A 26,805-nucleotide genomic window follows, 5' to 3' on the forward strand; every position below is an offset into this window, starting at 1 on the left:
TTCAACCGTCAAAAACCTGGAGCTTGTCACCAAAGATACAAAATATAGTCAGAATTAAGTGGAAACATGCAAAAATGTTTGGATATAAGAAGAATTTGATTGTTGGAAACATAGTAAAGGTTTTTTTTTTATCTACTGAATAGAGTGTTAATAATTTCTGGCATTTCATTTACAGAAGAAAAAAAAATAAACAAAACACTTTTAATACAATTTTATTATCTGCAGTTAGATGTTGGTTTCATTTCCTCCCAGAAACAAAAATCTGTGTTGAATGGAAGTAATTTAAACTTTATATTTTGGACTTTACTGTATGAATCAGTAAGCACATGCATCTGATTGTTTTGGTTCTTTTATGTTAAAATGTTCTTCAATATCCGTACATCTCCATTCTCTGGCAGAAGATAATATTTAAACTCTTGCTGTTTTTGTTAGAATTTAATTTAACAAGCTTTAATCAAACTGTGTCCAAAACAGGAATTAAAAAGGTTGAGTGTATTAAAAAAAGATTGGCTTTTTATTAAATGTTTCTTTACTTCAAACCCTTCTCTGTTTCATGCAGAATGTCATAAAGATTTTTGTTTTGTCTTCCAGTAATGAATCTTTAAAATCTCTCACGTCTTGTTAGACGTGTTAACTGTACTTGTGTTTACTATAAGGAAAAATTGATACATTTACACAGGGAAGCATTTCTGATTAAATTTATTTCTGGTCAACTAAATTCTGCTTGTCTTTATTTATTACTTAAAAAATTGTTTAAGATATTAACTTGTCACAACACAGTAAAAGCCATGAATCAGAATGTGTATGAACAGTTTTTGTGCTGTTGCGGCTGCAGTGACTAAGAGCGCAGTCAGTGAGAGACAGAAAGCAGGAACGGTATAAATCCTGGTGTGTTTGAAGGGGGGCGGTTTGTGTGGTTGTAATGGCCTGTTTCAGGGGCTTTAGCTTTACTTTAGCTCCCAGTGACAGAAACAGCCGTCAAGAGGCCCAAGGTGTGTTTAGAGCTTGGGAGAAATGTTGCGCACCCCGACGACCTGTATGGATTTGTAATACTACGAGCTTGACTCACAAATGCAAGAAAAGGTCAGTTTCCCCTTAATAACATGCATGTTTCTGTAGAGGATCCTTTAGACGGAGAGGTGAAAGTATTTCTGCAGCTAGCGTGGTTCTTAAAAGTGAACTGCATGCGCTTTGTTGCATCTGCTTAACTGTTGCTTCAGATTGACCACAGAGTCAGTAAGTTTTAAACTTGTACTTGAAACTTTAACTCCCAAACCTTAAACACAAACAACGTTTCCACTGAAACCTTTCTGAAATATACTTCTCTCCACAAATTTAGCCAGTTTTTCCTTTCTAAGTTATTTCTTCTTCATGTTGAACTCCACCTATTCTGCATTAAATACCTTTTATTATAATGTGTGTGCCCAAATTTGTGATAATTTGGTAATAAAATCTAAAGGTGTAAGGAAGTGCAATATGTTAAAGACTCATGAAAAAAAATGTTGGTTTTAGATTTTTTACCATTGCGGATTTTATGTTCTTTCTATGAAGACGTAGAAGGCACACATCTTATTTAACTCTTATTATGAATAAGTTATCTTTTTTAAAAATGAGCCACAGCCAGTCTAATGATTCATTTCTCACTTAATCCAGTGAAGCTGGGTAGAAACGTTTAAATGATCTTTTAAATTATGAAAAAAAGCCTTGAACAGGAAGATGTCAGCTCCATGTGTTGCTGTGTTTTATAGCACAACTATGTTGCACACAATCCAAGTTTCACAGAACTACTACATAAATCAGTAGTATGTATTTTATTTATGCATGTTGTACATATTGCATATAATATTATGTTTACTCTAAACTTTAAAGTTGTTTTATGATTTCCAGGGGTAATATGTTTTCAAAATCGGAAAGCTGTTTGTATTTTGTTTCCATAAATGCATGAAAAGACACTTTTAGTCTCTTTCATAGATGTTATTTAAACAACCCAGTCCTTGTTCACAGCTACATTAGCATTTATTTGGGAGTTTCTGGCCTCTGCTGCATGTCTTACTTGGAATGTTTCCACCGTACCAGTCTACTTCTATTTACTTATATGGTTAACTTATGAGTAATTTGAATGTTAAGCAAATAAAAATGATTATTTACTTGAACGTATATTTCAGTTTTTTAATTATTTTGTGTCATTCAGAACCTGTGTTTGCCTTTAGTCCCATCATCCTCTCACTGCTGTTGCTTTTTTGAATCCTCAGTGATGAATATAAATTAAAACATCTCTTGATTGATTTTCTGATTTTTATTTGGTGCTTTAACTGATTCTACATCTTTGATTCTTCAGGCTGTGTTTGACCAACAAGTTGGTTATTTACAGACTCAAGAAAATAATTCAATCAAATCCAATGAAATCTGATATCGCACTAAGGAAACTCCTCCTCCATGGACACAACATCTTTTTCGAAAAATCTGATCAAATAAAGTGTTTGTTTCTGGCCACTTCAATAAGTCCAAATTAAAAAAAAAAAACACTAACATACAATTCCAATTTACTTCACTGGATTTTAGTTTCCTCTAACAACTTAAATTCATTTCCAAATATCTGAAGCCCTTCAGCTGAGGGGGTAGCATGACAAGAAAATTAAAAAGCTGGCTTATAAATCATGATTCATAAGGACAAAATTATTGTACATATCAGGGGATTCAACACTTTCCTTTTTATTGTTCTCCTTATTAACATCATAACACTGTAACAAAAAACATTTCTCCAAAAGAAAGAGAAAGATGAACATTTAGTGGAGCACTGACTGTCAGTCATCATGACATTCCTGTGTGATAAATAAGAAACAATAAAAACAGCTTTGGCTCCATCCAGGGCGCTACATCAGCTTTTCGAAAGGCTCAGTTTGAGTTTTTCTTTTTCTATTTCTAGTTTTTTTGTTCTTTTATAAGTTTTCAAATCAGTTTTGACTCCTCCTCTACCTAATAACGGTGTCGGATTCACCTCTTTTGTTCTGAAATTCCTGAAATAAAAACACGTCTTGGACATTCTCCTGAAAAAAACAGCAAAGAAAAAGAGGTGAGTAGCACTTGCTAAAGATGAGGGTGATGGCAGGGAGGCCTTCCAACCTCAGAGTTAATCGTCACATCAGATCAATTCCAGTGAAAACATGCAGAAAGCTGAGCAGCAATTATAAGAAGAGTTTGGCTGATGCAACCCAAGGTTTAACACTAACCTTTAACCCTGACATTTCACGACTTGGTGGACTATTATATTGTGCAACTTTTGTTTAAAATACACAACATTTGCAAAATAGCATTTATTAATAGAGAGAATTTTTCAGAAAATTATAAAATATAATATAATAAATTATATTGATTTATCTGAGAGCTAACATGTTTTTCTTCAAAATGCTCATGTCAACATGTCGTGTTTATTTTAAAATATAAAAAATGAAATAAACAAGCATACAAATGAATAAAAAATAAATGTTAATAAATTGCTTTTTCAGAACAGTAGTTCATAATAGTACATCCTTTGAGATGTACTTTTCTAATTTCCTGCCAGAATCAAACTTCCTGGATGAAAGACGATCATTTTGAAATCGCCAAAGGTATGAATACTTCTGGGCTTACCTGTGTGAGCCGTTACAAAGCAGCAGCTCTGGCCCGGCTTCCCTCCCTCGCTGTGTGTGTGTGTGTGTGTGTGTGTGTGTGTGTGTGTGTGTGTGTGTGTTGCAGGGTCAGCTGAAGGAGCTGCTCCTGCTGATGCAGAGCAGAGGCTCCGTGGCCCAGGGGGCCATCCATCATCTCCATCAGGCTTAAGTGAGGCTCTCTGGAACGGAGCGGCACCAGGCTACGACAGCCTGGGCCCACCGGTCTGACTCGGGCTAAATAAACACCACCCCCTTCATCATCATCATTATCATCTTTCTCTCGAGACTAATTTAGGGTCAACATCATCAGCAGCAGTCGGCATAGAGAGCTGGTGGGGTTATCTGGCCTCAGCATTCTTTTGTCAGTAACACAACATTATACATGCGGACGTTTATAGTCTCACATCATTCGCTCACATCGCACCTTTTAAACAGAGTTTTACTGCCGTTAAATAGCTGGATTCATTTCAAAGGAAGAACATTTAAAAGGGCAGTATTATGTGTTTTCCAGGCACATACTGCCGTTTTTTTTTTTAAGCACAATCAAGTAACTGTTACCTTCAGTTGTTATAATGATCAAAATAATATCAAGCATGTCTAAAAAGAAATTGGGCCTCTGTCTCTTTAAAAACTCCTGCTCTTTATGAAACTACAGGAAGGCATCACAACATCACTCAAAGTTTTTTACCACTGTTGAACTGCGAAGAAGTTCGTGTAATGAGCTCAGCAGACGCACAGTTCCTCCAGGTGTTTGCTAATTGCGACTGGCTAGTCTGAAGGAGCTGAGTGGAGGAGTTGCAAGGGAGTAGTGCTCTGTGAGGCAGAAGTTCGGAAGCATGGAAACTGCAGCTCTGAGGAGGAGCTGCGTCTCAAAGGCGGGGCTAGGTCCAACCAGGTGTTTTGCACAGCTGAATGGTTGCCATGGAGATTAGAGGATTTCTCAAACATGCATGAAAGAATCAAGGTAACATTCCTTGTAAGTTTTTAATGAGGGAATACCTTTATAATATGATGTAAAACTCAAAACAGTTGATTTTATATAACACTGCCCCTTTAACAAAACCATGTTGTCATATTACATAAAAACCTCATGGATGATCTGTTCATTCATCCACTTCTGTCTTTTAAATAGAAGAAGTGGTGATTATTAAAATCATCAGCTTACTTAGGTCATATTCAACATTCAGTTAACATAAAAAATACTTTTATTTTCATAAATATAACTTCAAGACTAAAACTATATTTTAGATTTGTTCAAGTGGGGTTTGAAGAAGCGGTTGTGAGCAGGTAATATCTTATCTCTAGCACAGCTTTGTTTTCTTTGGAGGCTAAAATGAACAGTCACTCTGTGCAAGACCAACTTTATGGAATTTTTTAAAATAATTTTAGAACAACTCCACTCTAAAACTTAGCACAGTATTTCATGCTAACTGCTTCAATCAATCAATCAATCAATCAATCAATCAATCAATCAATCAATCAATCAATCAATCAATCAATCAATCAATCAAATTTTATTTGTATAGCACATTTCAGCAGCAAAGCATTTCAAAGTGTTTTACAGAATTAAAATAAAAACGGCATGTGACATAGAATAAACAGTGAGAAAGAGAAAGACATTTTGAATACGATTAAAAAAATATTTTAGCTAAGAATTGAGCTTCATAAATGTTTAACTGATATGTTTGCATCAAGTTGATATTTACATGGACGTTGGTGGTTATTTTCACTTCAGCAGTCAAATGAGAATCAGCACAACAGAAATACTGCATACAGGTACACATTATTCATTTTTGAGGAGGCACTAGTGTGACAGACAGAGAAATGCTGAGAAAGGCATAAAAATTCAATTAAAATTGTTAGAATGTGAGAAAAACTGTGGTAACAAAATCCTGCAGTGCTAATGTTATCTACATTTCGGATCTATTTCTTTCCCTGATGGTGTGCATATCTTCTGCATACAGTAGGAGATGCTAATCAATGCAAAAAAAAAAAAAAAATTCCTTGTTTTTCTTTTTCTTTTTTTGATCCATTATTTTTTTTTTTTAAATCCATTTTCTTAATTCTTCCAGGTGGAGCAGATACCCATCTCCAGCAGTCAGTGGGTGAGAGGTGTAGTAAAGCTGGATCAGACTGCCAGGCAAAACCTCTAGTTTTACACAGCAGGGTGCGACATAAACCCGCTTTTTTTCTCCCAAATGCGACCCATTCCTGACTTTTTCACAGCAGCCTGAACGTTCCGTTTCCCATCATTTTACCCACCAAAACAATCAGACTTGTGTGACTTCTATATGTGGTACTAGACTGGATATTTGCATGATATTTTACACAACTTTTATGTAATTTATGTGAGATATGAATCATGATTCTACACCTTAAGAAGCCAGACGCAATAATTCTGGACGTAAAACTCAAAACTTAAGAAAAAGTGCATGTAACTGAAGCACATCTCTGACTGCACGTCCAAACAGACTTCTCTACAGAAGCTGCAGTCAATGCTCCGCCAAAGACCATCATAATAACGAATCCACAGCGGCGGCCATTAATAATTACAAACGGAGCACAGCTGTGTGACGTCTACGTTTTTCTCCTGCGCATGCGGCTCACGTTGGGGTCGTAAACGAGTAATATGAACGACCATGCAAATAATAATAATAATAATAATAATAATAATAATAAATCAGATTTGAGCTAAAAATTGAGCGTAATGGGGAAGTCTACACCGTCAAGTGAAACGAGTACCTTGAAGAAACTCTGAGAAATGCTTATGGTCCAATAACAACCCGAAATGTGGAGCATGGGATGGAAAAGGAAACACGCTATGATTTATTTGTTTTTTACACTGCATTAAGTTTACAGCAGGTAATTTATCTGGTCATGTACGCCTGAACTGTTTAGTTTTGCATTAAGTATCTTAAATGAAATTTAATTCTTGCTGGAGACCCTATAGTACAGTAAATAGCGAATAAATAATTTTGCATCTAATGAAATAACTTAATATGTAAACAATGAGGAAATGCAAATCTGTATACATGACACAATAAGACTTTTTAAAGTTTTAAGTCGTTCAATTCCAGAAGCATTTATCTGTAATGAAAACATTTAGGTGTTGGTAAGTAATGTTTGGTTATGTACTGTATTTTTTTTAAAGAGTTATCTAACTTCTAGTGCAGTGTGTAAAGCAAGCAAGAAAAAAACCCAGAAAAATTGTTCATGCATACGCACAAACACACCGAGTGCAACAAAGGTCAAGTGTCACAGGTCATATTGTGTCTGGAGAGGGTTTAGTCCTTGCCTGTTTGATCTCAAGCATGAACACATCTTTGTGAACTTCTCCACTCACTTTCTTTGCACGTGCATCCATTCAAACTTAACAAAAACCAAGATACTTGTTTCCAAGCACACACATTCATGTTTCTGTTTTTCAAAAGAGCATCACATGAACTTTCTGGTCAAGCAGCTGAAGCCATCTTATTTCAAATCCCACTGATGCGCCTAACCTTATATAACCTAAACAAAGCCTCTTATCTGGGCTTCTTAACCCACAGACAGTGAAGGTTTAGACTTGGGCAACATAGGCAGTTGACCAGAGAAACATCAGAATGGGGCAAACACAAGCAGTAGATAAAAAATATTTTTTAATTACTCACTTCAATGCTACCAGAAGGAAATCCTGCTGTGATGGTGGTGAGCAATTTGCAGAGAAAATGCCATGACATCATCATCTGGGCTTTCTCTAACTATTTAAAGAGATAGTAATCATTCTGTATGCAAACTTCTGATTTTGAAGAAATCGATAATTAAATCTCTGACATATTCTCATCATTGTTTACAGCATACAATTAGTATTATGGTCATACTAATAAAAAATAAATAAAATCACAGGAATAAAGTCAGAATATTACAATAAAGTTGTACTAGAATAAAGTTGAAATAAATTGAGAATAGTTATAATATTTCAGCAATAGTTGTAGTATTATGAGAATAATGTTGAATAAATGTTGAATAAATTAATAGTATTTTGAGAATCATGTAATATTATGACTTTATTCTCAGATTTGATTTATTGTTTATTGTTCGGAGGGCCTCTAACACTCTGTTGTAATTGTGGCATTTACCAAATAAAATAAATTTGGTAATTCAAAAGGAGCAGAAACAAGAGAAGTTTAGTCTGATTTAATTTCAGACAGTGAGAAAAAAAATTAAAAAAATAAAATATATACACACACACACACGTATAGAACTAAACCTGTGAGGGTGTAAATCAGTTTCCTTTAAAATGTTGATATTTCACAGACTTAAATAAAAGAACAAAATCTTCAAAGTTTCATTTTATTTAGTTTAGGTACATTTCCCCAGTCCAGCCTTTACAGACTCTTTCCATCTCACTTTACTGATCCGTCGTTCAGGCGCCTCATCTCATCCAGCGACCCAACAAACGCAGTCCAGCAGGCTTTCACACTTTCCAAAATCCATTAAAAACAACCCAAACATGGACAAATGTAATCCACCACTTCAAATGGTCCATATATTAGCATGAATACATTATTATTGATATAAATAAATAAAACTGTCTTCTTCTTTTCCCCATGTCATCAGCAAAAACTAACGCTTTGTTGGAACTTCAGCAGGGGCGATTTACTTTGATCAGACTTTCAGCTGAAGTTGTAGTGTTGGAAATAAAAAAATAAATCAAATTGTCAAGCAGGGATCAGGACGTTGTGGCAGGGACAGCTAAAACAACAGAATGACAACCATCTACATTTGTTGTAAATGGGACAAACACACGCAGATGCAAAAACAACGTGGATCCAACTCAGAAGAAAGGAGTTTATCCAGTGAGCCTGGTGTCGGATGGAGGGTCGACCATCCACACTGGAACAATCAATGTGATCTCAACACTTTTAACATTAACGGTTCAATCCCTAAATTGTGAAACTCTTCTCCTGCATGGCCAAAGAAGACTGAAACGTTGCAGTTCTTTTGGTATTTAAAATGATGGGTGTCGTAAATTCACATTGTGCCACTGCAGACTAAAAAACTAGCAGAATTCACAAGGTGGTCTTAGTTATTCTCGTCTTGATCAGAAGACGTGGATTCTTTAAAAGCAAACAGAACAGTGTTTGGTTCAGGAACTTAAGTCAGCAGGACAGACAAACCTCTCACCTGTCTGCTGCTATAAATGTAATAAGCGCTGTTATCACTTATGCTGATGTCGCTAAATGTAGTGTTTTTGTTCAGCTCAGCTTATTTTGATAGCAGACGACCTGAAGGCCCTATGAGAAGATTTAGTCAGATAAATCCTGATGTAATTTCATTCCATTCAATCTGGTAGTCACTTTAACTAAATGCAGTCAAATTTACTACATTAGTACTTCCAGCAGAGCAGCTTGGAAAAAGTTGCCAGACTATATCTAATCTTGAATGTGTGTTAAACTCTTGGCAGCAGGTAATGTTCCTTCTAATAGGATCTTCTCATTTTGCATCTTACAGGGAGGCATTGCCAAAGCTTACGTGTGAAGGTGAAGTGCACAGCTTTGAATTGTTAGCTGAGCGTGTTTCCATAGCAAACCCGTTTAAAATGTCAGATATTCAGGAAAATGTTACATGAAGCTGAGCGGTTTACCTTCATCTAACTTTCAACTGAACCAAACAGATGTTTTAATTCACAACTTCACAACGTGTCAAGTTCGGCTTGCATCCCTCGTGGTTTCATTGTCGCCACATGAGCAGTGTTAGAGAGAGATGTTTTAAACTTCGGTTTCATCGACGATAACGTAAGGCCAAGCTGAGGAGCGCGGAGCCGGTTGCAGTGGCTGGGACACCAGCAGACCGCGTCCCGGCAGCTGGAGGGGACGGAGGGCAGTGCTTTGTCTCATCTTCATTCTTCCTCCTCCAATCCTCGTGTTTCAGTGCAAAAATCAGAGCTTCTGTAAAATCCCAAGTTTAGAGTTTGTGTTTTCAGGCAAACTCCACAAGCTTCACTTACACCTTTGATTAAGAACTACAAACTACTGATATTTGGTAGCAAAGTCTGTCTTCTCTTCCAGCGGGCTGGCATGACGGCCGTTCTATTAAAACGCAGGAGCAATAGGATGCTGTATTCCGTCCAGGAATTGGAATCTGCTCAAATTAATTTCCTCGGTGTTTCATTATTGTAATGAAACCCGCGGCCCAGTCGCCGTCCCTCGGTGCTGCAGGTAAAGCTACGCGGCCACGTGTCCAATCAGGTATATGTTATCATACAGATGGCCGACGAAGTCCTCGGAGACGTTGTGAGCAGCTCGCCGAGTGTTCCTGATGAACTCCCGCTTTGACATTTTGTTTTTCACGTGCGGGCTGGTGAGGTCGATGGACAGCAGGATCAGACTGTAGCACAGCACGTACACAGCATCTGCAGGGAGCAAACAGACAGCGATCATCACCAAGAATAAAGAAGCTTGTTGTACACGCAGGCACTGTCTGGGCACACAGGGAGTCTTTGTGCAGCACTCGCAGGGATGTCAGTGCAAAGACACAAAGCAAGAAATAATAAAATCAAGAAATGGCAACAATATTAAATATGTCTCGCAGAGAAATGGGAAAACCATTTAGTAAATATGTGTAAAAAGCTTCTGAGCTTTAGTTTAACTGTTGTAGCCAAGTTTCCATTGACATTAAAATTGGGCAAAGTGGAATTATGAAAATAAATTCCTTGAATGGAAACACGGCAATTAAAAAAAACTCTGATTTTTCACTAAAAAAGTTTTTTTGAGAGGGTGAAGTGGTTTTCCAGCTGCATCGAAATAATGATCCACAACTGGATGTTACTACTGGCGGAAACGACGAAGAAGATGACAGGAATGGTAGCAGGATAATGTTTTTTAATGACTTATCACATGAACAAACTTATTGTGTTCCTTATTTAATGGAAACACCACAATAGCAAAATTGTTTTTATTTTTATCTTAGCAGAATACCAACAAAGTTTGCACACATTTGTAATGGAAACGCGACTATTGATAAATGTAGAAATAACAAATTTTTCTGAAAGATAAATTGTCCCAGAAGTTATCGATACGAGTGATAATATTGTTATTTTGAAACCATTTTCAGTAACATCGTGGCAATGGCATAATAATGCTAGTACAAAATCTCAAAGTTTAATTTCTAACAAACATTTATTACTGAATTTGGAAGATGTGGTAAATATTCAAAATAAATAAAGAAAACAATTCAAACAACAACTAAAATTGATGCTGAAATCTGGTAACAAAAAACCGGGCTAGTTGAGACCAAATCACCAGACTGAAGCCTTTTGTCATCCCGTCCTCAACAGAAAGAGAGGAAAGTAAAAAACAATCATCCAGTGAAAATTATTGATATTGTTTTAATGCATCATGCAGTTAATTGACTTATTAATTAATCACATGAGAGAGTGGTATTTGATGATTCCTCTCTACACAACCCGTCTAGATAGTAGTGAAGACTCTTTTTCAGTTTTCTGGCAGAGCCGACATTTTAAATGTCCGCCTGTTTTTAAGAGCTGATGAGGTCAGTCAGTCTGACAGCTTTCCAAGAACCTCTAGATGAGAAACAGGCCCACAGAACCACAGATCATCCACTATGCTTAATAGTGGGCATTAACTGCTTTTCCACACACAGACCAAACTCACCTGGAGTTTTACAGGAAAGCTTAATCTCACCCAAACATTCAGCTTCCAGCACAGTTTAACCAACTTTACATGCTTATATCAGCGATAATAGGAAAGAAAAGGTTTTCTGTTTTGTACCATCGCTCTCAAATAACAGGTTAGATAGAATCTAAAATAATTTTTTAGACTTGGAGACTCCAAGAAGCTCCTCTTTGCCACCGTTCTCCAACACTAAGTTCAGGTGGTTTTATAAACTCCTGTCCTCCTGCTCACAGCGTGTGGTGGCCAGAAGAAGAAGGTTCCTGTCCAACCTAGAAAGAACGTGTCTCTGTGTCACATCACATTTATGCCCCGGGGGAACAGAACGTAATGGCTTAATGATCATTCCAAGAAACTCTGGTCAACTTGGAAAGGAAAAGCGTAAATTAAAAAAAGCTTCAATGACTGTCTGTGTTTGACTCAAAATTCTTCCCGCACTACATAAATGTACCTGAATCCTAAATTGTTTTAGATTTTTATTTTTTGTGCAAGTCGGTACTAAAATAAAAAGATTATTTTTATTTCAAGGCTTTTCGCACATCTTTACCAGGGCAGCAAACCAATGCTCGTCTTTATGTGCAATTAAATAACAAAAATGCCGACTGGCCCTCTTTTCATTCGTTCCTAGCCTAGCTTGATCCTGCTGTCTCGATTACTCATACAAGTACGTCCAAAGAGTTAAGGAGAACCAAATGAGGGATTGGGTTCTCTATGGTCCGATGGCTTTAGTAAAGTGGGTCGAGTCATGGCTCATTGACTAGACTGAAGCCAGGGATTACTTGAAGGTAAACCCTCATTTTCAGACTGGGCAGTCTGTGCAGAAACATTGAAGGCAATGGTAGTTAGTCTGTCCCAAAGTGTACAAGTCAGACTATTTCTTCTTTAATCTTTATACCCCATCACTGAAAATGGAATATTTTAAATTTATCATGAAGGACAGAGATCCATTTTCCAAATGAAAGCAAAGATTTCTGGGAACAAAGTCCACCCTCAGGTGAAAATGAAGAAAAACTACATACATGGTTGTGCAATGGAAGAAACACAAACTTTATACTACATTACTGATGCAGGAAATATTGTGGATAAAACACAAAATCACATGAGGAACGTCTAATTTCTCTACTGAAGTGTCTGTCAGAAGTAAAAGCCAAATTTGATGTATACAACATTTTTAAAACGACTGAAATTTACTTGATTGCGTTATAAAGTGGCACAATCAAGTAACTGGAGTATACATAATACCGTCGCCGCCTTTAAGCTTGACTGCAGCTGAATGTGGCTCTGGGGCTTTCAGTGGTTCGTATGACTAGAAAAGCCCATGTTTGTAGAATTTTGTAGCACTTTGTAGAAGTGCTGTTTGCTTCCACTAAAGCTGCAAGTCTTTGTAAGGCCTGCAGTTTTATTTGAAGCAAACAACATTTCTACAAAAGTATCGACTGAGAGGACCTCAGTTCAAATGAACATCGTTTTATGGAGTCCTTTGTGTTGGTCCATCACATACAAGCCCAATAAAATAAAATACATTGATGTTTGTGGTTGCAATATAATAAAACGCAACAAATCTCAGTGGTGTAAATACTCTATCGAAGTGCTGCAGTCATGACAGCATTGAAGAGTTTTGTTTGTAAACTGATATCTGACGCTGCTGAGGCCACAGCTTCCAAAAGGAAACAGATCCACCGTTATTGTTGACAGAAAAAAAGCTCCTGTCTTTACTCTTACTGCTCCTGCTGCAGTTGGTTTGTAACTAAATATATGAAAAGCTGGTTAAAGCTTTAGGAAGCTGTTGTTTAATAATAACAGTTAGACATATATTTAGATTTCCAACAATTTAACAAAAAAACAAAAAAAAAGAAGCATTTCCTAAACATAATTAGTGTAGCACAAATGTGTGCATGTTCCTACCAGGGCTAAGGCCAAGGTCACGGACGAGGCCGGGGTTACAGGCGCAAAACCTGTGGCTGAACTTGGTGATGAGCGTTTCCAGATACTCTCCTCTCTCCTCGGGCGCGTGGATGTGCCGGAAAAAATCCCTCAGCGCATTAGGGAGGAACTGGTTGCTGAAGTTATGAAGGGTCACCAACTCGTCCAAGACATCCCGCCTGCACAGACAGAGGAATATTCCCGTGAAAATTGACTAATATTAATACTGACAAATACTGACTAATGCTTTCTGACAGTCGTGTCACATGAGTTGTACAAAAAGATTTTTCCAACAGAGTGAAGAAGTGCCACTAAATTTAGCAACTGTTTATTTAATATTTCTGGTTTTGTCTATGTATCAAAGTCTAACAAATCAACTACATCACTGTAGCTGTAATAATTAGTTTACATACAAACAATTAGACTTTGAACATTTAGTCTTAATTTTCTTGTGTAAATACTGTAAAAGTATGGTATTTATACTCAACTTGATGTTACTGTGAGAATCTTATAGGAGCTTATGCAGAATTTTTGCCAATGAACCTGAATTATGTGAACATACAGAATATGTGTTTTTTTTGTGCATGTGTGTGTGTGTGTGTGTGTGTGTGTGTGTGTGTGTGTGTGTGTGTGTGTGTGTGTGTGTGTGTGTGTGTGTGTGTGTGCATGTGTGCGTGCGCCAACCTCTCATCCAGGTAAATCCGCAGCATCTTCCAATTGAGCCGTCTGGTGTAGAAAATGAACTTGGCCAGTTCTTTGGGATGATCCACTAGTATTCCTTTAGACATGAAGTAGCTGATGCCCTACATGAACACAAAGAGGACAAAATGAAGAAAATACAGGTAGCTGAAGGCACAGCATATGCTCAACCTGAGGTGTGTATGACTGACCTCCTGTGGGTTGGCATTGAACGTCAAGCTGCCCTCGTCTAGTTGAAGGTAGAGTCTTCGGTATGAGAAGCCAGCAGGTAGTCTCTTATTGTAGATAGAGCAGTGTCCCCATGTGGACTTGCACAGCCTGATGGGATATTAAACAGCAGATTTAGAAAATACGAACTACAATGTTACAAAGTATTTTAATTAAGTAGAAAAGAAAGAGAAGCGGCGTACCCCTGCCACAGAAATTCATCATGTCCCAGGACTTGCCAGAAGCAGCCAGCCAGGCACAGATCAGTAGCATTCAGGTAGGAGAGGATGGTGATGCCTAGTTCAGGTGGAAGCATCTCCAGATCTATAAACCCATGCTGCTCTTTACCTACAACCCCCCCCCACCCCAGAAAACAGAGGGGAAAATAGAAAACATGTGTTTAGATCTAGGAAACTTTTCCCTGCTGCCAGTGTGTGGAAAATTCAAACTACCGTATTACCTGGGTTTTATTTCAATATGCTGAACACGGCTGCTCTTATAATACCTATAAATGCAGAAGCTTTTCTCTGTAATAGATTTTTAAACAGCAGAGAGCCCTTTGGGGAAATGTGGGCTTGGAACAAACACTTAGGAGGGTTTGATGGGGTTTTTAAGAGCCGTTTGTTTCACTGTGGAGCAGCAGGATAACTGTATGGATTCTTTTTATTGCTCTGTGTATATATGTGATTTTGTCAAAAGAAGGAGGAACGCAAACAGAATCATCTCATTAGTGTTTGCTTCTTTATTAATCCCAGCTCCAGTGAAGGGATGCCTGTACCAGCGAGAAACAATGTTAGCACTCCCCCTAGTGGCCACTGTGCCAAAAAACACTAGTGAAAGGCCGGCCCAAAAGAAAATGTTCTGGCTCTCTAGACTGTAGAAACAGAACCTTCAAGATTACAGATGTGTGCTTAAATATTATTTTATCAATCAGATCAGCAATTGTATCTGTAAAATATCAAATTAAATCAAAGTGGAAATATGTTTCATATTTATTTTCAAGTTCTCATCGCATCCAAAGACAGCTTTTTGTTCAAACTTCAGTGGTTTGTTTAAACACATGTTTGATCTTAATGTGGCCCAAAATGAAAATGAGTATAACTCCATGTCACAATTATTTGATGATCTAATCAGGATTAATCTGATTGGTCAGGACTGGGAATGTGAGCAGGATGTGATGATATGTTAAACTTTAAAGTCTTTTTCTTTATTTTCCACATTTAACATAGTCATGCTTTCGTTATGTTTTATTAATCCAAAAGACATAAAAATGACATCCTATGACTGTTTAACGTTCTTAGCATCAGTAATTGCTCATTTTGAGCTTTAGTGCTACAAACCCACATCACAGGCTTATTGTGGCTGGATTCTTTGACATGTTCCCTTTTTGGAAGTCTCCATAATATTTTCCCTCTACCCATCCCTTGTTTAATTCCTTTTCAAACAAGATCAAACAAAAAACACTAAAGAACTGCGAGTTCGCTGTATGACAGTGAAAACTTCCCAATGAGTTGATTTTTTTATTTTATTAGAATACATGATCGAGTCTGACATTACAAACAAAAGGTTTAAACATTATTTAGTAGAGTGTTTAAGAGAGACTCAGAGTAGGTAGAGCTTTCTACTTGACATTTATTCATACCTCTGCGTGTCTTCAGCAGATGATAGATGTCAGGGCTGTAACAGTACTGTGGTGCTCTTCTCTGGGAACCACCTCCATCTCTCCCTAAAAAGGAAATGAATAGATAAATAATGAAATGCCAAATCTAAATACTAAACGGCCTTTTTTACCCAAACTCTATAGCTATTAGTTTAATTCTATCTGGTTAAACTTTAAACTCACATGGAAAGTTGAAGAGATTGTTCATTTGTCTGCAAGTGACCAAACTGTGCACAAGCAGCGACAAGAGCAGCAAACAGTCCAATTCAATCTCACTAAACAACTGAGGCCAAGATAGAAGACAAAGATTGATTGTTCTCCATTGGCTTTCTTCAACTGAACGGTTTCAAACAAAATCAGAGCTCTGCCGTAAGAAATTAAATGGTTTTGATTCAATTTCATCTGTTTTGTTTCGAATACATTGTGTCTTTATATGAATATTTTCCCCACAGGTTGTACGTTAAATACCTGTGGTATAAGGAAAATGGTAGAAATACCTTGGTCTCGTCTGCCTCCTCCGCTCTCAGTCAGTTGGTCGGCCAGCTCTTCCTGAAGCTGCTGCTGTTGTCTGGGAGAAAGCCTCCACAGTGCCTGACCCATCTGCAAACAGCACAGATACACGTTAAGGTAAACAAAACAAACGTAACCGAGGGGATCACTCCAGACAACTGGTGGTAACTAATGAAAAAACTGAACATTACTGCCTTCTTCTTTGTCCCTCTGCAGTAGTTTACCACACATCACCAGCATTGTAAATTATCAGAGCGTTTAGATAAACTGGACTTATGTTACATTTTATTGGATCTTCCTTCAGATTTTGTTATGATAGTTCAGTTGTTTTTTTTATTGTGCAAAGTGTTAATATGTATATTCACCAGAAAGTTCAGATTAGCTACATTTAGATAAGGCAAGTGCCATATCATCAGCACATGCCACCGAGTCCAGCTAAAATCAATCTATCAAGCTAAAAACTGCAAAAGAGGGACAGACGTGTCTTGATATTTCAGCATCAGTTACCTCAAAATAAAAGCATGCAGCAATGCTTTGATTTACGTCAAAATAACTTCATGAGATAAAAATTGCTGCAAAGAGTATTGACCGTTACAGCTCTGCACATTATCAGGGTCTTCAAACTGTGAGGCTTCATGAACAAAGATGGAGATTCTATGGGACAGACAGTAGAAGAGGGTTACACAGTTCCTTTCTCTAAAGAATCATCCTTCCTTTGTTTGAGACATCTGGAAAAGGATTTCAGAAAGTGACTAGCACCCTTGTCTCGTCAGTGAAAAGTCAGATTAAAACCATCAAGACCAACTTCTTTCAACAATTTATTCAATATCTGATAATAATCTATGTATTTCCAAGCATGCAGGAGTTTGTTCCATGTGGCAAAAGCACTATCAAAACTGCTCAAAGACCATGATTTTAAATTTTGGAACAATTATCAGATCTTAACCCAATTAATAACATGTGAAAAGGTTTAAAAAGTAGTTCATATTACATTAAGCAATTATATTATTACGTTCAAACTTAAAGCAAAGTGCTTAGTTTACGAAGCATGGGAACATTTGCTATAAAATGTTATGAAGAAAAATCAACACTGGTAAAATTTTACTCTAAACATCTCCCTAACTATTAAATTGCGGTTTAGTATACCAGATGTACTACACAGTTAAGCTGACTTTATTTATACTGCCACCAGATTTAAAACTGTTTTAAAAAGCGGTGTCATTTTTAATGGCATGTCCAAATGCATGTATAATCTCATCATTAATCAGTCAAATCCTTTATTGTCGTTACAGTAATCAGATATTTTTCATTTTTGTTCACAGGCTTTTTCACGAGTCTCTTGGTTCACTCCAAATATTCTCAGTCGGCTTCTGCCCTCCATTAAAGATATTACGTACAAACAGAAGAAACATGATCAACATCTAATTTTGCAAGGAGTAAGAGGAATTGAGAAAAAAGAAAAAGAAAAACTAGCTCCAAAGGGAAATTAAACAAATAAATAAAATTGGGCTAACCTGTATACTGTGTTGAAACACTCTAAAAAATGTTCAAGCCACAAATTATCATGAGGCACTGCCATAGCTTTGGGTCATATTTGAGTAAGAATACTCCTCATGATTGTTCACTGGTTAAACAAGTTTGACAGTATTTGGGTCACTCGTGAAGAAAGCAGCACAGCGACAAAAAGCAGCCTCAGAACACGTAGACGTTTTTACTTTACAACCACGTACTAATATTTTATTAATATGAATAAATTTTGCGGGTTTCGTTTGCGACATCGGCAGAGTTGGTTGTCAACCCCTTCAATTTAGAATTAATTCCTTAATTATGTCAACAAAGGAGAGAGTAGTCCTGCTTTTTATTTTCCTGTATTCGGCACTTAATGAATAATATTCGTTGACAACGCGATCTATTTAAGTGTGGCAGCAAACGACGATGAGATGGCAGCTTTCTTAACACGCTGCCCTGTCCCGTTTTCCTTCTCGGTATCAGCTGTGTTGCATAAACAAATCCGCTGGACTGTTGTAAACATCAACGGTGGAACTTTCAGCAAGCAAGTTCGTATGACCTGTAGCCCCGCCTTCCCTTCACTGTCATTGGCCAAATATGTGACAGCAGTTGTTAAACAGGAATCTGATAGGTAGGTTTCGCTTTCCCTCAAAAGCTAACAGAAATCCCCATGCTAGCTTGCAAAGCTAGTTTAACTTGACAACAGAGAGCCATAATTTCTACTTTTTTCAGCAGTAGATTGTTACCGGACTCGTGTGTTGTTTGTTATACTAAATTACTGTTGCCTTACTTTATTATTTTGAGACAACCTCGTAAAAAAACTCCTGTTACCTACCTGAGTTTAGGGATTCCTTTGACAACCTGACCTGCACACTAGGACAAGTGAAAATGCTGATTTCATGCACTCAAATGTAGCCCGTAGTCATCTCCCGAACAAATCCCACCACACACAGATAATCCGCTCTGAATCAGAAACCTCCTTGCTTAGCGGGGTTCTTTGCTATTATCACAAAGCTATCATCTGTTTTCAGCCTCCTCCTCCTCTTCCTCCTCATACTGTCACTGCTGCCCCGCCCCTTCGTCCGCTGTCATCACAGAAGCAACGTTATCCGCAATGTTCGAAATAAATAATGTCTCTTATTTTTCTGGTTAAAAGCACAATATAAAGAGGGGGTATCAACACTACAACCGGGCATAAATAATTTGTTCTATATGAGTTTTAAAAAAACTCAGAAAGCAAGTCCGTGAAAGCTGCGTCATCGGTATCAAAACGTCGATTTGCGTAGGGTGTACGTAAGCGTGGAGCAGCCAATCCCGCGTCGTGCCGTTGAACACCCGGCAGAAACAAAAGTGCAAGAGGCAGAAATTTGTACTAGCTAGTAAAGTCGACATTTTACTAAGCGCACCAGCTAACTTGTTAATTATTGTCCGTTACAGTTCGGGATACGGTAAGTGGTTATTAATTTCTATGCAAAATCTTTTTTTTCTTTTATTGACGACGGCCAAGATTGATCAGTTAGTTCAATAATTGTTCAAAGCCTGTTCATCTGGATTTGACACTGCACACATTTCATCTGCTTTAGCTCCCGATGTAAACTCATTACATTCTAAAAAATAGTTATTTGTGCTTGGTGGAACCTTAATTTGATTTGTTAACGCCGAAAAGGGGCAATTTTAAGACTCTTAAATAGGATATGCTGGTGTTGTCTAACGTTGTCAGTCATAAATATTTCCCAAAACACTAAAAGTTGTAGCTAACTGCTGCACTTAGAGCATATATAGTGCCTGCTGTGTTATACATGAAAAAACTTTGTCTGTTTCCCGTAGGCTACAATGCTTTCTGCAGGAAATGTTCAGAGTTGCCTCAGGAAATTGGAAGCACTGCTGCGAGTGATTAAGTACCCATCAGATGTTGATTACAGTGGGTAAGCCTACCCAAGTTTCCCATTACAAAAATTATTGTAAGCCATGCAATATTTTTTCATTGAAACCTGAGTGTTCTTGCTCAAAATCATTATGCCTGGAAAAAAAAAATTTTAAGGATAATTTTTGCAATTACAGTTTTTGTTATTGTCAAAATCATGCCAAAACATCAAACATTGAGTTTTCTACAGTGCATTAAGTCAATGAGTAAATCTAATCAGCTGACATAACAGTTACATTTGTCCTTGTGTTGATGGTGTTTGTTTCTGCATCAGGCTTTCCAAAGGAGACCCCTCCTCTTTTCTGCCCATAGTGAGCTTCACCCTCACCACGTTCTCTCCACCTTTTGCTGAGCAGCTCGTGGCAGCTGGACTGGAACTGTCTGGCAAAACCGACCTCAGATTCACTGACACGCTTTATAAGGTAACACGGACCCATGTAGGGAGCAGAAAGAGAAAGCTGTTACATAACCATCAGATTAAGATCTGCTGACTAAAGCAAACACAAGCTTCTGCCTGCATTGGACAGTTTTTGCCTCAGATATTTTTTGTCTTGATAAAAGTTTGACACAAATTTATAGTGTCATTTTATTTAGTTCTACAAATTTATAGAGTCAAACACTTGTTTGCATGCTTTGCCTCCAGGTTCTTAGAGATATCTTCCACTATAAGCCCATACTGACCAAGGAGCAGTTCCTCCAGTGGGGGTTTTCTCAGAGGAAAATCTCTTTCATCTGTGACATCATTAATCTGGTTCTGCAGAGACACAAGCAGCTCCACAAGGTAACACACATTTAGAAGGAACAAATGAGAAACTGATCACTTGGGGACAGATTTAAATCCAGTCATTTAATAACAACTTAAAATTTTACAGTAACTCAGATTAAACTGATTCAGTACAGACATGACAGTTTTTCACAAAAACAAAAAAAATCAACATTTGTGCACTGGGTCATAATATGTAATTAAGATCAGCAGAACTAGCTGTGTTTTTGTTGATCAAGTAATTGCAAAATTTGACATTTTGTAAATAAAATTGCTAAATGTGGCAATTAAAAAAAACTCTTAAGTTTTTGCGGTAGGATGATTTTTTTCTTCTTTTTTTTTGGCTGTATCCGAATTGGTTTATTTTGAAGAATTGCGATTGGAAAAAAAGATGACTGGAAGTAGTTGGAGGATGATAGCACAGCCTGTTTTTAATGACTTAAAGTGAACAAACTTATTAACCTGGGATTTTATTTCTTTTTCAGTGGAAACACTGCAATTGTTTTTGACATTAGGATAATATTGACAGACACATTTGGAACTGAAATGCAGCTACTATGTAGCATTTAGAAGAAAGACACAGATGAAATGATATAAAGTTAAAATGCTACATTAGTCAGCTGCTCAACAAAAATATACACCTAGTGCTTCCAATAATTTTAACCGTGAGGAAATAAATGTATGGAAACTATACAGACAGTTCCGTATTATTATTTGAACAGTGTTTTTTTTTTTTTTTTTTTTGGCCCAAAGTGAGGTATCCTACTAAACACAATATCAGAAAGAAAAGTCATCTGACACTCACTGATGCAGATGCTGTAAGTCTAATGCTGAGATTTATTCCACCAGGACTTGATATGTTTTTATTTTTAACAAAGTTCCATTTTGTTTTAGGCGTCCAAAAATCCCTTTGTGGAAGATCACAGAAGAAATCCTTTCTATTTCGCTTATCCAGCCAAAAGAGACACTTTTTCTGCTGATAATGAAGGCTCTGCTTATCGCTCTGAAATATCCCCCTCTGGTTCATCTGAAATCCCAGCTCCAGATGAAGAGGAGTCAAAGGAGAGCTTTTTAAATGTAAGTGTAATGAAAAAGTAGATTAGTTTGTTCGTATTTATTGAATAATTTAATGTTGAGCACACTTTTTTTTATTAATTTCTTTCCATCTTTCAGTCATCGAAGGTAGAGGGAAGACTCTCGGCCCTGGAGAATAATATCGACACTCTTATGTCTGCGTTCAACAAGTTGAATATTCTGGAAAAACGACTTGAGGAACTTGAGCTCAAAAATGAAAATAAGGTTTATAAAATATTCAACTTTTTGAAATCTTAACTTTAAAATCTAATAACAGCATTTCCTCACCATCAATGGTTAAAACGTGTGATACTCTTTCATTTTCAGAATGATGAGGACGTTGTTATGGTACCCAAAGAAAGTTGGGAAAACCTGATGAGCAGAGTGGTGTTACTGGAAGCTAAACTGGAGCTAAGGGATACTCAGGTTGGACATCAAACTGGAACAATTTAATTCACTGATGTTGAGTCTGTCTGTAAAAGAGACAAAATGTAAGGTTGATTAGAAATATCCAAAACCATGTATTTTCACTGCATATGAATGCTTTTTTCCCCCTCTTTTCGTAGCTTAATGCTTCATCGCCAGCAGAGCCACTCACCTCCTCCCTTTCAGCTGTCGATTCCTCACAGGTGAGAACAATTTCTTACTCCTCAGTATCCATCAGGCAGTCATACTCGAATCAGCATGTTTCACACAGACAGGTGTGTATGTTTAGCAAGACAATTTGCAATTAGTTCATTGGAGGTCGGGCGCCCACACCAAGGAGGGGACCTCTTGAAATAAATAACATGTATATAGTTAAGCCCAAAATTACCCATACACCTGGCAGATTTTGATTTAAAGTTATATTTTTTTCATTCAACCAAGAAAATAGTTTCTGATAAGAAATGAGGCAGGCATCTCTAAAGTATCACATTTTTTTAAGCTTTTAAAAAATATTGGTTTTATTTCCAATTTTAATAAAAATTGGATAGATAAAATACATAGCCTTCTCTGAAATCGGTAGACAAAACTTTATGGATGTTAGAGCAATCTTTATCGTGCATCAGGGCAGATGTATGTGTATTTTTCCAAATTGCCACCAGGGGCGCTATTGGCACGATTTTATTTTTCTCATTTTGAGCTGTTACATTTTTATAAGACAGCTAATAACTTTTTTTTATATACATTGCATTTTGTGTGTATCATTAGTAGAAATTACACACTGACTTTATTTTGAGAAAAAAACCTGGTGCTGTTTTTCTTGTTTGTCCTTTTTTTATCCAGAAGGATCTAAAGGAAAGTCTGCAGAGGATTGCTAACATGTAAGTGTTCATTAGATGCCATTGAGTTCCCCATTCTGTTCAATTAGACATTAAAGCAATAAAAAGCATGTTTTATTTCTGTTTAATGTTATGTACAGGAGTTTAACATACCAAAGTTACTCTCTGTTTTGGATTATCTAATAGATCAGTTGTGTTTAAACACTCAGACCTTTTTTCTTTTATAGCCCTATTTTTTAATATTAGGGCTGTTAGGCTGGTGTTTTATTTTACCTTTTTTGTGCTTTTTTTAGGATGAAGGAAACTTCTAGTCTGCTGAAGAACAAGGAGTCCTGCAGCATCCTGCATCTAAATTCTGACAGCGGAGTCACGTCTTAGCTCTTAATGTTATAATAAATGGACACTTTTCTGTCTTTAAGTTTATTGATTATATATAAATGTATCCCCAATGATCACTTTTATCAATGCATTAAATTTACTACCATATAACCTTTTGACATTAAATGGTTGTGAATGTAATTTCTTACCACAATGTAGTGTTTATTCATTCTCTCCTGTATTATTGTCGATCAAAAAAAAACAAAAAACTGTCCCCACGTCTAAAACTGTCAACAATGGGCACATGACCATCACAATTGGACTCCAGAGTAATAAAAGTGGTCTGGTATGATAAATTGTTATAGATACACTTTGCAGCTCCCATGTTTCAACTACTGGGACTGAAAGGATTTCCTGCTAACATTTTTGCTATGAGATACCACAACAAGTCTTTGGGGATCTAGAGGAATCCATGCCTAGTTGGGATGTTTTACAAGCAAAAGCGAAATCAACACACTACTGGGCAGGAAGCCATCTTGTCCTGAGTCTAGTTTATGTAGGAACAAAAAGAATCTGGAAAACTTGCAGCAAAGACACAAGCTACCATTGTGGCATGACTGTCCTATAGTTAAAGATTGGAGTATTGTATCTGATCATTGCATTTCTAATAATTTAAGAAGATGATTCACTAAAAGCAAAGCAGAACCAAAGTTAAATTCCTTGTGTGCACAAAACACAAAAGTTACAGGTCTGATTTTGAATGGTGGTATAACTGTTACTAACCTTTAGGTTTTGTTAAAATTATTGTTAGAATTTTATTCAGTTGAACAACTTAGAACTGCTGCTTCTTAACTTCCTTCCTTTTTGGGAAATTATACATCGCACAAAGAGCTAAGACTGGTCTAAAATTATTTCGCTGTATTTGTAAATTGTATCCAACAGGTGGCGATAAAGAAGATGGGCGTGAATTATAAGATACGTTTTTACGCCCCTGAGCAGGTCTAACAAGGTAATCAAAAAATATGAAATAACACAAGACCCATTCCTTAAGTATCAGCAGTGAAGTCAGTCTGGTCTGCAATACCATATTTTTCGTCACATGTACAAATCAGGTTTTTTTAGTGAAAGGACAGAAGTTGTTGCTTCACCTGTCAGATTACGCATTGGGCTCTTTAACCCACGGTAAACGCGGGAATTTATTCCCCCTTCAGAGTAACAGGGTTCTGTTGTGTTTGTTTGCGCTGCTCAAACGTTGCTTCCTATTTTCGGTGCAACTATGGAAGAAAACAAGTTGCCGGACCTGTTGAATGGGTAAAACTTCGCTTATATTACAAATGACTAACATGTCCGAAGAGTCAGATAATAACTTGAATGTTTCATCGTATGCGGTTCGTTTTGTCTCGATCTCCAGCCTGAGAGTCCACGTCAGCATGTCTGTCACATGTATTAGACATAAAAGTAGAGGTATGGTCGTGTTAAATGTGTTTGTTACGTTAAGATGGACCTTGAACAATTGATATATTTAAATAAGTTTCATACCAGTCCTATATGACTTTTTGCTTGCTCATGCGCATTACCGTCCTCTTTGAGCGAAGGGATTTTTCCTCTCCACCTCAAAAATTTTGTTTGGTATTTTTCCTCAAGCAAAATTTTACTCAGTCTTATCCATCTCGCAACTTTAAAGTTTAACTTAAATAATTACGAGCTGTATATAAAAACTGACAATGATTAACACAATCACCAGGTTTTAATCCCAAAATCACGAGGCTTTAAATGTGAGTTTTCTGACCTGTAAATTCTGATTTCAGAGTAACAAATGAAATCTATTAAATTAAGTCTTCATCCTCCACATTTACTATGTCAACGATTACTCAGAAGTCAAAACAATAAATTCAGCTAATCAGAGACAAGGTTGTTTAAACTTTTCTCCATAATTCATTAAACTATATTCTGTCTTTGTGTGTCTACAGTGGCGCGACCCGGAAAAGGGATGACTACCTGGAGTGGCCAGAGTATTTCATGGCTGTGGCCTTTCTGTCAGCACAAAGGAGCAAAGACCCAAGCTCACAGGTGAATGTGAATGGACGGAATAAAGCTACTAAATACTTTGGCTAGGGGTTGACAGTTGCATTTTTATTAACTACTTAACATATTAAGATATTTTAACGATTTTTCGTGACAACATGGAGTATTTTCTGTAGAATTTGTGTCAAGTTGAACGTGGTTTTGTGTGTGTGTGTGTGTGGTAAATAACTGATGTTTTCGGACCCTCTTTCTGTCTTCCTGCAGGTGGGTGCATGCATAGTGAATCAGGAGAATAAGATTGTTGGCATTGGTTACAACGGCATGCCCAATGGTTGTGATGACGACCTGTTGCCCTGGTCGCGTTCTGCTGATGACCGCCTCAACACCAAATACCCTTATGGTAGGAACACATCGCCATATGCAGATCAATATTTTTCAGAGCAAAATTTGGAAAAATTTTGAATAAGGGTCCCTTTTTTTTCATGTTTTAACAAAACGCATCAAAACCTGACATGGAGATTCTACAGGTTTACTTAAATATTTTGGATTGTGCAATTGTAAAAAGAGTAAGTTGTGGATGCTCACTATATTGGGATTAATGTATATTGCTCATTGTTGTTTGTAATGTAATATAGTTAAAATGGATGTAAAGTAACCCGCCTCATATTGTGCTGAGTCTGTGGTCTGTTTGGTCCCACAGTGTGCCATGCAGAACTGAACGCCATCATGAACAAGAACAGCGCTGATGTGAAAGGATGCACAATGTATGTGGCTTTGTTCCCATGCAATGAGTGTGCTAAACTCATCATCCAAGCAGGTGATTGTTGGGACCACACAGCTAAAATAATCTCATTATTAGGACGCCTTATAAGAGCCTTTTATTGTTTTTACTTTTGGGGTTGTTTAAAGAGCAAATTTCACTTCATAGTGTCTGTTGATTGTAGGACTGCAACTAACGATTATTTTAATAATTGGTTATTAAAATAAATGGACTCCTTGCAGATTTTGTATTTCATATTTATACACTCTTGGAAATATATTAAAAATGCAAATCAACAAATGATTCAGTGCCTTTCTTAAATAAGAAAAATCTTATTACCTAAAATTTAATAACACAGCATTCCTTTAGTGAATTTGAACTGAATGAAGGTAAATCTGCCCCCTGATGAGCTGGGGGTAAAACATATTTTCGACAAAGGTGTTTTTGTCTTAAATTAGCAAAATGTGCTTACATTTTCTGCAGTTTTGGCTTAATTACTGCTCCAAAAATGTTGGTTTTCAGCAAATGATTTTTTTTCTTTAAGTCTGCATACTCCAGTTATGAATAATTGATTAATAAATTAGTTGATCATTTCAATAATCGAATAATCCGATTAATTATTTCAGCTCTAGTTGATTGCTGTAAAACCTTAAAGTGTTTTCAGACTAACGCTTCTTTCATATCTGCTGTATAACCTCTGATTGGTTCCTGTGGAAATCTGGCCACGTATCAGTCTGTCTTGTCTGTTTGGAAAATATTCTTTGAAATTTAGAACTTATAAACTAACAAAAACTCTTCAGCAGGGCAACAACTAAAATCTGCAAAGTTGCACCTCAGCTGTCTGCTGT

The 26,805-nt window shown here is 37.0% G+C and overlaps 3 protein-coding genes across 5 annotated transcripts; 2 read left to right on the plus strand and 1 right to left on the minus strand.

Annotated features, from left to right (window-relative positions):
• Positions 1-7,968: 7,968 nt before the first annotated feature.
• On the minus strand, positions 7,969-20,509 carry fbxo8 (F-box protein 8). Of its 2 annotated transcripts, none has more exons than XM_015044035.1 (8): positions 20,437-20,509; positions 16,310-16,412; positions 15,795-15,878; positions 14,356-14,500; positions 14,137-14,263; positions 13,931-14,049; positions 13,229-13,425; positions 7,969-10,044 (listed from the first exon to the last, which is right to left on the minus strand). In XM_015044035.1, the coding sequence occupies exons 2-8, from the start codon at positions 16,410-16,412 to the stop codon at positions 9,857-9,859; spliced, it is 963 nt and encodes a 320-aa protein (XP_014899521.1). In that variant the 5' UTR covers positions 20,437-20,509; the 3' UTR covers positions 7,969-9,856. The 2 variants fall into 2 exon arrangements, with proteins under 2 accessions (XP_014899521.1, XP_014899520.1); XM_015044034.1 differs by lacking the exon at positions 20,437-20,509 and adding an exon at positions 18,667-18,900.
• On the plus strand, positions 19,118-23,377 carry cep44 (centrosomal protein 44). Of its 2 annotated transcripts, none has more exons than XM_015044032.1 (11): positions 19,118-19,279; positions 19,659-19,756; positions 20,030-20,177; positions 20,399-20,536; positions 21,265-21,336; positions 21,413-21,595; positions 21,692-21,817; positions 21,920-22,018; positions 22,159-22,221; positions 22,859-22,896; positions 23,148-23,377. In XM_015044032.1, the coding sequence occupies exons 2-11, from the start codon at positions 19,665-19,667 to the stop codon at positions 23,230-23,232; spliced, it is 1,044 nt and encodes a 347-aa protein (XP_014899518.1). In that variant the 5' UTR covers positions 19,118-19,279; positions 19,659-19,664; the 3' UTR covers positions 23,233-23,377. The 2 variants fall into 2 exon arrangements, with proteins under 2 accessions (XP_014899518.1, XP_014899519.1); XM_015044033.1 differs by having other exon boundaries at positions 22,862-22,896.
• An 841-nt stretch (positions 23,378-24,218) lies between these two features.
• Positions 24,219-26,196, plus strand: LOC106954504 (deoxycytidylate deaminase-like). Its single transcript, XM_015044037.1, has 4 exons — positions 24,219-24,483; positions 25,143-25,242; positions 25,462-25,597; positions 25,898-26,196. The coding sequence occupies exons 1-4, from the start codon at positions 24,449-24,451 to the stop codon at positions 26,182-26,184; spliced, it is 558 nt and encodes a 185-aa protein (XP_014899523.1). The 5' UTR covers positions 24,219-24,448; the 3' UTR covers positions 26,185-26,196.
• The last annotated feature ends 609 nt before the right edge of the window (positions 26,197-26,805 follow it).

The sequence above is a fragment of the Poecilia latipinna genome, unplaced genomic scaffold (assembly GCF_001443285.1).
Source record: "Poecilia latipinna isolate Pla-1442-1.1 unplaced genomic scaffold, P_latipinna-1.0 Scaffold660, whole genome shotgun sequence".
Classification (NCBI taxonomy): domain Eukaryota; kingdom Metazoa; phylum Chordata; class Actinopteri; order Cyprinodontiformes; family Poeciliidae; genus Poecilia; species Poecilia latipinna.